This window comes from Mya arenaria, chromosome 5 (genome assembly GCF_026914265.1).
Source record: "Mya arenaria isolate MELC-2E11 chromosome 5, ASM2691426v1".
NCBI classification, from domain to species: domain Eukaryota; kingdom Metazoa; phylum Mollusca; class Bivalvia; order Myida; family Myidae; genus Mya; species Mya arenaria.
This window is the reverse complement of record NC_069126.1, coordinates 47,736,581-47,748,799: the sequence shown is the minus strand read 5'-3', so window position 1 is coordinate 47,748,799 and position 12,219 is coordinate 47,736,581. Positions and strand designations below refer to the sequence as shown.

Below are 12,219 nucleotides of genomic sequence, written 5' to 3'. Positions count from 1 at the left end.
CTACCTTAGTTAACTTGCCGCTCAAAAAATCAAGCTGTGGTGTTGAATTCTTCGTTGTTCATTAATCATTATAAATCATTACAATTAAATTGTTAATTGGTGACATTCTTATTCATAATCAATACATGCTAATGTATAAAAAAACCATACATTTTGAGTGATAAACCTTTAACAAATAATGCATTTATGGAAACATTTAATCACTGATAACAAGATTGTAACGTATATTTGATAGCTTAAAACGCAAAAATATTAAATGATTGGTGAGTGCTAAAAGATTTACTGTGAACTACTTTCGTCTTATAGGGTGGAAATACCCTGTTTTCTGCACCTTTGTTTCAATTGCAACTCTGTTTCCTTCATAGAAACCATTGTTTTCGTTATTTATTCATCCTTTATGGTATATTAAAACAATAATATTAATTGTGGTAAATCTTGTTTGTGAGAAAGAGTGCATTTTTTAAGGAAAAATAAAAGTTTTGCGGGGTTTAGTTTTTCAAGATGTGATTCGGCCTGATTCCGTTCTGACGATTTCCGTTAAGACAATTGGTTTTATTTTCAGCGGGAAATATAGAACCTGTTGAATCGTTTTCTGAAACAATTTTTCTTGTTGGGTAATATCTTAATGCTCGAGTTTAAAGACTTCCAATACAATTTATCAAAATCCACAAAGCTAATCGGATCATTGGTAAATTACAGCATGCAATAAAAGTCGAGTATTTAATATTTTGTTTTGTTATGTTTTCTACAGAGTCATGTTTGCAATACATTTGTCAAGTATACGGTTACCTAATTGGGGTTTAATTGTTTTCATAATCACTTACTGGAGTATGATTATTAATTCAAATACAATTATTTCAATTCTCCTTTGAGTAGCAAAATGAAATAAAAAAATCACATAATTCATTAGTTTATTGTATGAGCTGTCACCGGCGGCAAGTGCGTTAGAGTCAAATTGAGTCCAAAAACGTTCACTTTTTACAATACATTATCAAAACACAAAGGTATGTGTTATTATATAATCACAGATCGTATATCTTACAAAAAGCTGATATAGAAAGTTCCAAAGTGAATGTTATCAAGGCATTATCAGTTTTTAAACGCGTTTAGCCATAAAACATTAATTTTCGATCATAATTATAATAAATTGCGATCTGATTTTTGCCAGCAGTCTTGTTTAACTGGTCTCCAGACATGAAGCCAAACGTTTGGGCAAAAGGCAAAAATAAATTTTAAAAAAAAGTTGTAAAAACGGTCAATCTCTGAGAGTGCAGCTTAAATCATTAAAACTGTCATTTGTTGATTTGCCGTTTTGTACAACTGTTCCACATGCATCTCCCATGACCATAGGCCACCTCTCTTTGTTGAGGGCATTAGTCTGTTCTTACCCAAGTATTTTAAAGTTCACTCATCTCTTATTTAGTTACAACTGTCTGCTATTGTTCAATTAGTATCTTTCTACCAGCACCTATATTGATTGACAATTGATTTTCTAAAGTCCTATTTATTTCAATACCAACTACGCCAATACATGCGGTAAATCTATTCCATTCTTAATGGCGGTATCTGACAATCGGAACGCCTCGGTTATTATTAAACAGATACGTCTATCCCGAAGCTTGTCGGTGATGGCCGATTTGTTACGATTGGATAGTGGAGTTACTACTCTATGGGTCCGACTAGCGAGGGATTACAATGTCGATGTCCGTAATGTTGTTGCTGTGTAAGTCGAATACACAATTGTTAAAAGGTATAATATATGTTTAAGCCCATGTTCAAGTTCATTTAGTTCCGATAATACTGGTTGGATGCTAGGCAGCAGCAACAGCAGTAGCAGCAAGAGGAGCAACTGAAGCAGCAGCAACAACAACATTAACACCATCGTCATATTAACTACCATTATTCAAACTCATATTGATCAAGGGGAAAAACGGAATTTATAATCTGCATGTTTGATAATGCCAACTTTGAGCTTGAAGTGCATGAAGTGATTGTAAGATGACAGCACGTCACTGAGGCAAAGAATTGTGCTTTGTCATTACTTTAAATTCAATATTTAGGACGAAAAAATCAGGCAGTTCATCATTGTCTTTATAACGCTTACATAACTATGTAGCAACATTTATTCACCGCTATAACCCTCATAAATCATACTTTATTGAACAATTGTCATACTAAGTCTTCTGTCACAGATAAGAGGGTACACCATGTGGAGAGTTGTCATCTGTAGATCGGGGGCATTTATGTTCAGAATGCAAACATAAACAAGTGATGAGACACCTATTGTATGTGCAAATCATGATAGATAAAATATTAATATGTTGAAGACGTGAAGGATTATTAAGCGAATATTGTCATATCTAGAGCCCTTCGCCGTTGGGGGAAACTAGCCCATAGTTCGATTATGTAATACATTGTTTGAAAGAAAAAAATGATAATTGTGATTAGTCATCGAAATTATATTTGTACTTAAACCAGTCTGTCTCATTTTTTAAAGTTCTGTAGTCAGTCAAAAGTCGGCATTTTACAAGAAATATAAAAAAATCACCCCAGACTATAAAATAGTCTGACTGATTTTGAAACCAGTGATTTTAACTTTAAAAAAAAGATAAACAACTTTTACGTGTTTTATATAATAAATGAATAATTTGCTCTAACTGTCTTCTAAGTCAATGCACCTCCCAAGCACCAGTGTTTTGCGGTGAATAGTCGGCAAATAAAACCATACATATTAAAGAAAGAAAAACGTTAAACAAAAACTTTATTCTATCAAACCATTTTTTTGTTTTTGAATAACTCGGCTGACTGTTTCTCAAATGCACATGTTTTATATATTTTGTGTATGTATAATTAAACTATTTTGTTTTCAATATTGGCTTTTTGTTCTTTCTAGGAGGCTGTTATATTGCTATCAAAATTGAGTGCTTAACCGTTAATTACATTTTATCAAAAGCTATCGCACTGCTGTTTCAAATGATATTTTGGACATTGTATAATTTTAAAGCTGCACTCTCACAGATTGATCGTTCTGACAAATTTTATATATTTGTTTTTGTTTTATAATGAGATATTGTTCGCGAAAATGTTTGAGCACCATAGACAATAGTGTTTATTAATATTTACGTTTTAAACTAGATGTTTTATGCCGAAAACACGATTTTTCTTAAAGCTAATGCACCAGTAAATTGCACCCCCCCCCCCCAGGTCCGGGGGTATACCGGGGATAGCCTGGGAAATGGGCCGAAGTTTTACCTTCCCCGGCTACCCCGGTGAATGCGGTGGTTTTGTCTTCGGGCAAAATATTGCGGGGAATGGGCCTTACATAGGCTCCTTGGGTGTGGGGGCATTTGGCGGGATTTTACCATCAGTTCGTCCCCGCAGGACGGGGATTTTACCCGGGCTTAGCTAGACCGAAAGTAAAGTCCCCGCTATTCCCCGGACATGGGTGGAGGGGGGCGTGGTTACAATTGACTGATGCATAAGTAGCCACAACACTTTCGAACGTTAATATAAAAAACTGCAATCTGATATTTTGTTACGCAAACATTGGTTCATTCCAAGACACAAAATAAAATGTTTTCAAAACGGTCAATCTGTGAGAGTGCAGCTTTAAACACATTCTTGATTCATTATTTTTATAATGAAATAAACACAAACACGTACAGCTTAGATGTTTTCTGACAGTATAACAAGGTGTTGTTGTTGTTTCTTCCAACCCCCACATAATTCCTTATCATTTCCCGAAATGACTGCAACACCATATCGGTCAGTGGACAACAGTGGCATGTTTATTATACTAAGCAATGTTTGATGTAGCACTATATATATATTCTACTTTTCCACACAAACTGTTGACAATTTATAAAAAAACATTTTTCTCAATCACCATATAAACGCGTCCAAAAACACCCCAGGCCCAAGTCGGCATTTTTATCATCGGTGCCCCGTGAGCAAATTTTGGCAGTATTCATAGTATGTGTAAACATTCTAACTAATCCGACCGACCCTATTTTGTCCTCCCAACCGTACACATTTTTGCGTTTTAATGAATTTCTGGATTTCTTTAGTTATTTCCTATTTAAACATTTTTTTTTTGTGAGATCGTGTTAACAATAAAAAACATTCTACAATAGTGATATACACTGATATAGGTCGTTTTGTTAAAGAATCCCGGTTCTCATAAAAAAAATTAGAAAAAAAGCTTATGCCTAGGCCAAAAAAAAATTGTTTGTTTAGGGTAACCTTCCCAAAAATTTAAGGTAGGGTAGGTGGGGAATTTTTTATTTTTTTTCAAAATCTGTCGTAAGTTCAGAGTGTTTCCTTGCACATGGCAGTCTTTCCTACATTACTGTCATTGCCTGACTTTGTTTTATCATATAAACAATAATTCTGATCGTCCAATTCGCATTTATCCGCCCTTCGTTACTCTCTATTCGCTAACGAATATGGTTTTGCTCAGAAACGGAAAAAATAGTTAGGGTCGGCGCATTTTATAGGTAGGGTCGGGTTACCCGAAACAGACATATTTTTTTAGGCCTTATCAGAACAAAGATTTTTTGCCCTTACGCAACTAGCCCGCAAAAACTACCTAGCTTAACCATGAATGTTCGTTGTTGAACAAATTAACAAATAAAGATACAATCAAAACAGTTGCAGCAAAGTTTGTTAGTGGAATCACTATTTTGTACATTGGCACCACGCCGGTAGGGGATCTAACTAAAACAATGATGTGTAGATATCTAATGTTGGCAATAAAGTATCAGTTATAAACCGAAAACGCAACCGGGGCATGGACATTCTCAATCTTTTTGAAACTTGTATGTTTTATCAATTTATTAAGAATGTGTGATATGGAAGAAAAAGTTCTTTATTTGTGTATTTATATATCGGATGTTTAAAACTTAATATCATTATCTTTGATACATCTAACAATAGTTTCGACTTTTAAATTCTCTCACATAAGATTAAATATTTAATAACCAATATAATCTGAAGAAAATAAAAGTTTGTTATTTATCGCATCTTAAATGACAGAATAATTTTCGATATAAAGAAATTTATACAAAGGTCTACATAATAGACTTGTTACAATTTCAGGTTGTTTTTTTATACATTTTTGCGTAACCATGTATAATTTTTGAGAGCATTTAATCAATTAATTTTATATTGAAATATGCAATTTATACTAAAATGTGCAATTACTAGTATGCAAAGTAGCAATTTATCTTTTGAATATGCATTATGGTATTCTCACGGTGGATAACATTATTCTATACGCATGCATACATAAAAGAAAATTGAATAATAAAAGAAGAAGAAAAAAATCAAGTGAGATCCTCTTGTTCCATCCTTTGCGATATATAAACAGCACATTTAAACATTCATAAAATAAAATTTAAAAGAATATTAACCTGCTAGTCCGACAGCACTATGCCCCAATACGAAAATACAGGCTGCAAATAACAGCATCCTTGCAGGAGCAGGATCTTAGCACATCACTTGTGGAGAAGTCAGTATCACCACAATTTTGCAAGTTTTCCTGTCCTTTTAAAATCTAAACAGACTTTAAGATCTTAAATGTTACAAAACAAAACGATCAAAACAAAGGCAGCCTAATGGTAGTACTAGTATAACTGCTATTGAAGTTAATCGAATCCAATACGTTCAATTGATCGAACCAATATATATAGCACCCGTTTAACCAACCAGAGGATTCTCACTGGGCTGCTCATTGGTTGACAGCCAGCACATGTTCAGTTCTTTACTGACCGACATTCAGGCCGTTCACGTGCCGCTAGAAAGTGCTTACATCAGGGCTCGAATTCGGAGAGATTCAGAGAGGCGTTAAAATTTTATTGTGATTAAATGGCTTGCAACTAATGTGTTCAACTGTATGTGCCACTGACTTTGAACTTCGCACAATAAATTGCCATCGGTTGCTATTTTGTTTTGAAAACATATTTATGCAAACGAAATGTCGGACGGTGCATTCAGGCATGTATCCTTTGGTCTCGTTATTACACAGGACTAGAAAGCTAGCTGTAGCCATTCTTCCCCTTGCATTTCGGAGACTCCTATTTACCTCTCTGAAGTTAAGTACCACGTTAAGTGCTACCAGCCAGAACAAAAGAAAGGGTCCCGCCATCGCAAAGGACTAGAAATCTAGCTGTTTCCCCCTCACTACTTGTGTAATGAAACTAAAAATGAATGTTTATTTATCCACAGCCCTGAACTGGGGGTTACAATTCCGGAAATTTACACCCTGTTCACACAGGGCCACGCTTCTACCACGCTCTAAACTTGGTACCGAAACGTGACCAATCGTGGTATCATCGTAGCAGATCGAAAGAGGGCCTTCATGAACGTGGTAGGGTCGCAGAAGAATCGTGAATATCGTGAAGTTCCACGACCTCGCCACGCTTGTTTTGAACATGTTCATAGCAAGCGTAGCAGGAGCGTGGCTAAAATCAAATGGTGTAAAAGCGTTGTAAGAACGTAGTAAGATCGACATAAGCGTAGAAGCGTTGTGGAAGCGTCGTGGCAAGTACTTCATCACTGTAAAAACATCGTTGTGCAATCGGCGAATACTTAAACTACATCTATACACTCATCGAATGAAATCGTGCAATGATCGTGGAGAAAATGATTTGTGGTCGGCAAGAGCGCGGCGGCATCGTGGAGCAGTCTTTTACGTCTGTCTACCAACGCAGTACGGTCATGTACATCGTGGTGACAACGTAGAAGAAGCGGCACACGATCGGTGATGGACGCGGTGAATACATGGTACAAACCCGATAGCAACGTATCGGAAACGCGGTGGTCGTGGAGAAATCGTAGTACAAGCGTAGATTAGACAATCCGCGGACGATACTCTTCGACTTTCAAGATTTTGAAGCCGTTCTCGCCCCGATCTGATAACTTCTTCAGGTCGGGATGATCGGCATGCGCGTGGTAAGATCGTAGTTCTGTGAGAACGGGGCATAATGATGCCGCTTTATCTGTTGATGCCGTGAAACTAGACCTTCTGATTGCACAGTGTTGCTTCTATAGAAGTATACCTATCTCCCGTGCAGGGATGGGACTTTGATAATTAAACATGGAAAGAAACTCCAGCCCTAACGAATGCATTTCAATTTGCTGAAAAATGTATAGTATAAAGGTTTGGTTTTCTTTCAAACAAGTTATTTGAAAATAAACGCAGCCAGTACAATAAAAGAAAGTATAAAAAAGGGTATTATCGATGTATCTATTTTCCAAAGAAAAACAAACAAACATCGGGACATTTACTAATGTTGACACCAATCACAAACCTTAATCCAAGTTATAGTAAGATGACATGAATTAAAATCTTTATGATGAAGTTCAGGCGGAGTGAGCGTTCCGAACGAGCCCTTCTTAATCTTTCAGATATCAATTCAGGTCATCTAACTGACTTAGAATACCACATCATTGACTGACACATTGTTAACGCAAAACCTGACCCAGGAATTGTGTATCGGATGAATGGCAGTGGGCGGACTTTAAAACACCAGCCAAAGACGAAATTCTTAATGATAAAGCCTAGTGTTAATGATTGCCTATCTGCAATATCATAAACTTTAGATTAAGGTTGTATTCTAATGCAAGCAGCCGTTTCAACAAGAATCCTAGGAGAAAAACATTGTACCTATGCCCGCCCCCACTGGTAACCGGGGCGGTTCCAGGTTTCAATGTTAGAGGAGGATAACTTAGGAGCATAACCTTTTGACTTGCACCCTTCCCTCAGAACAAAAAAAATATTTGGTTTAAATGTTTGGGAGGGTGGGGGTTGAGGACGCTCCCAATTTTTTTATTTAACAATTTCTAGTCCGAAATGGTGCATTTTGGGCGTTCAGTATTACTTTTTTCTCCTATATCGAAAAAAAGTAAACTTGGGACGATTTAAGGGGGCGCGCGATGGGTGCGCACTCCCCCCCCCCCCCCCCCCCCCCCCCCCCCCCTGTATCCACTTTTGGTAAAAGCAACACAATAAGGCCAGAACCTGAATTTGTTATAAGCAAAACATGTTGCATTTTGCAACGTTACCTAAAGATGTCCTACCATAAAAATTTACTTAATGCATGTCGTAGAATCTCGTGTTATAACACCCGTTTATGGATTAGAAAGTTAAACCAGTAAGTGAATATTTGCTTTCACGAAAGGTTGGGGAAAAGGTTTTAAGTTACTTTTCATACTTTCAACCTTTATGATTATCAATCATATCTTACCATTGTCTAGTTATGTTGGCTGATCTCTTAAACCGGTTCATTGAATAAACGTTTAATATGGTAATCAAGCATTACATTTTTGTCTGCTATATCTATATCAAATTATCTGCGGTAAGCCTTATTGATATGATTTGGCGATTAAGAATTATGTTTTTAATATCAGGCTTGAAATAACACTTTTTAAAGATTATGTCAGGTTTATTACAATCCGTTCATAAGATTTTTTACGGCAAACGCGTGATTACAAAAAATGAAAATGGTTCAATTTAAGGACACGAATAATATCATTTTTAAAAAGCGTCCAATATCATGATATCACTTATGATTTGAAAAAAAATACATCACACTAATAATTATAAAACATGTTCCTTAGAAAAGTATTCACCCATAACAATTTTGGCGTATTTTTTTATAAAGCCATAAGTACTTTATCGACTGCCATGTATACGATCAGCGATGGTGAACATGAACACTATTATATCATATACTTTTTGGTGGTTAATAAAGATTTTTAATATATGCCTTCCGATGGTTTATAGACATCAATTTGATATTCTTCAAAAAAAAATAAAAGCTCGTTCTCGGTTTAAATCAAACGTCAGCGCACACAGGGACACACTTTCAACGACGTCATTCCCAAAATGACGTTACATAGGCATACACATCGGCGTTTTTTTTTCTAAAAGGTGTAATAACATGACTTTTTTCCAATTTAAGTCATATTATTAAAAGTAAAAATAGTTTGTTTCTGTGTAAGATAACAATATATTTCATCTCGTGAACACCAAACGTGAATTTTTCACTCGTGGTTACGCCACACTCGAAAGGTAAATTTTGGTGCTCACTCGGTGAAATATATTAGGATCATTCACTAAAACAAACAATTGCCTTCCATATCAATGCGAAAAAATGATATTTCTCTATTTGATAGTTTAGTTCGCTCTCAGTTCAAAATCAAACGTCAGCGCGCTGACACATTTTTTAAGCGGGGAAACAAGTTATTTCCAAAATGACGTTACGTGCATGCGCATACAAATTGGAGTGTTTTTTTTCTAAAACAGTGTTTTAAATTACTTTTCTTTCCATTTTTAGGCATATACTACAAATACAAAATACCAAATATGTAATTTCCGGAATGTCTTGACGTCATCAAGAATTTAGCGCGCCTTTGCAGTCAAATTCCAATCAAGTTTTAAGAATAAAATAAGCTGCTGCAGGAGAATTAATTATTTTAGTGAATTCCCAATTCAATTTTATAAGCTCACTTCTTCTCTCTTGGCTGCACCACTTGTCAAATAGTCCTGTCGGTGCTCATTAGGATGAAATTAAATTGATAACCCACTGAAACAAACAAGTAGCCTCTCTATATTATATAATGTATATATATATATAATTATATAATAAAAATGTTTTAATCGACCCTGACGAATAGTGTTACCCTTTATGGTGCAAAGAAAGGTATATATTTTTAAACGCACAACAAAATCTGGCGTTAGTCTTGCAATTGACGGGCAACTCGCCAGGGGCGTAGCTGCCTATACGCGAGTACGCGACTTAATCAACATGATTCTGACTAAAAAAAAAAACTCAGCCAAAGTTGCAGTATGCATTCTTCACTACACGATCCTGTCTATTTTCCAGTTCTAATTAAAGCATCCAAGAACGCCTAGAATGCTCCAGATTGCACCATGGTTTTCCAATTTTTCCGAGGGGGCGTGTCCCCGAACCACCCTAGCACAATTATGAATACACATGAATAGAGTGCTTGCTACGCCCCTGATCGCCTTAAAATCTTTGTTCTTTTTTTCTTTATCACGCCATTGTATGGTCTATATGCACTTGAATATGGACTTGGCTAATGGCCTTGAAAATTTCAGTTGATTGTTATTTCATGCTCATGGACTACGTAATTCAGCCTGTCATGCTTCTGATATATGTTCCTATCGACGGTGAAACGAAATATCTCGAGTGCAAAACAGAAAAAAAATGTTCTCATTTAAAAGGCATTTGCATTATCGATAAACTTACGTCAAAGAAATCATTGACCCCGAGACTCATTGAAAGGCTATCTGCAAATACGTTTAGAAATGCCTGTTACAAATGGCATATAATTTTGTTGTCAATTTTATATGATCTCAATCATTATTAAATTGTGTTAGATAACGATGCAATCAGTTCTCAATTTGAAAGCTTTTTATTCAAATAAATATATTTCGTAATGTTGTCATTTCATACAACAATTGATTAAAACATAGTCATTATTACACCGTTTTATTCAAATAAAAGGTGATGTTTGGTCTAGAATGTCTGATTCTACTCTTGACAATTGCCATAGATGTTAATTGGTGCGGGGATTATTTAGCATGTCCTATTTTTTTGCGAATATGGCAAAAAAATAATAACAAAAAATACAAAGGTGAAATTGGAATGGAAAAAAGTAGTCCTTGTGCTCAAAATGAATAAGCTATTATAAACTGTATTTGCATTATCATAACATGCTCAACGCTCGTGCATAATTGTGTTATCTTTATATATTGTGACTTAATTACATACATCGCGGGATCTATACAAGCAATACATAAGCTTTTTCTCTGCATGAATGTGATTAAAGGCAAGTATATAATCAATTTGTTAGCGTGTATCTGGGAGCAATATATTGTTTAATATCGCGCCATGGCGTTCGAGGATTGAACTCAGATTTTGCCCCGAAAATGGGAACAAGTTCAATATATTGTACAATGTACAAGCCAACTTCACATACCTATATTCTACCACATTCATTTGAGAGGAATACACTCCAGCCGTGGTTTTATATGACCTGAAATACATTTAGTGACATTTAGCATATACATATTTATATATGTTCTGTTTCCAAATGACTGTATTGTTAGTCACTGAACTGCAATACTGTGTTGAACATTTTTGGGATACAGTCGGAAAAATATTTTTTTTTAAGTTAAATGTCACTAAATATATTCCAGGTCATATGACACCAGTGCAGGAATTAAAAGAAAATTGTCGAAAACTGGCATAAACTTGGCATCGATGTGTACAATGCATTGAAACTGAAGTACCACATAGTTTACAATTTATTTAAGTTTAGCAGTGATTTCGTATTTTTCCATTAAAAAAGATTACTGGGTATGTATACCAGGTAAAATTCATTCCTTATGCGTGATTAGCTAGTCGGTGTTATCACGTGATATTACCGAAGTAGGTGTATAGCTTAATTATGTCACCCGTTTAGAATAAGCCTTTGTAGCGCAGTTAGTAAGACGCTGAACTTCAATTTTGGCGACGCGGGTTCGAACCCGTCTCCGACACAATTTTTTACATTTTGGTAATTTTTTTTACAATTATGATATCAAAGCGTAACACATTATATTAGATAATTGTCCATAGATTCGTTACAGATAAAAACTTTTTTTGGTGCCAATCTGTGACACAGTCCCTTTAACAGCAATTTTGTATTCTTGTAGATGCCTTGCACGCATATGACGTGTCATTAATATATTAAAATACATACCAAGTTGAAAAAGGTTGTTTGTCGGTGCTAGGATAAATAACAAACAACTGCTTGCGTCATGTTATTAATTTACCAGTTAATTAACATGTATGACAGATGTATGTATGTCCTATATTAAAAGTCCATTGAAAGGACTACGTTTACAAAAGTCGTCAAAACAGTATCAAAACAATGGCGGTATCATGTTCAGATGATGTATCACAAATATGGACTGTCATACAGCCGATGGTGTCAGGATCCCATATAACGTCACAACTAGCTACGTGCGTGGCTACGATATGATAAAGTAAATTAAAGATCAATCATTGTTCAGAAAAGTACATTTTAATTGTTTAACGAAGTTTTAAATTATAAGGAAAGGGTAAATCCGAGAAAAATACAATAAGACAAAAGAAAAGTGTAGCTCCTATAGCAAAATCGAATGTTGTGCTGGCACGACATTGGACA

The 12,219-nt window shown here is 35.4% G+C and overlaps 1 protein-coding gene across 2 annotated transcripts in view; it reads right to left on the bottom strand.

Moving 5' to 3' along the window:
- Positions 1–5,599, bottom strand: part of LOC128234313 (fibrocystin-L-like) — a 107,253-nt gene extending 101,654 nt beyond the window's left edge. For both annotated transcript variants that reach the window (XM_052948482.1, XM_052948483.1), the window contains exon 1: positions 5,412–5,599. In XM_052948482.1, the coding sequence (XP_052804442.1) occupies positions 5,412–5,469 (58 nt within the window). In that variant the 5' untranslated portion in view covers positions 5,470–5,599. The remainder of the gene's footprint in view (positions 1–5,411) is intronic.
- Positions 5,600–12,219: the final 6,620 nt, after the last annotated feature.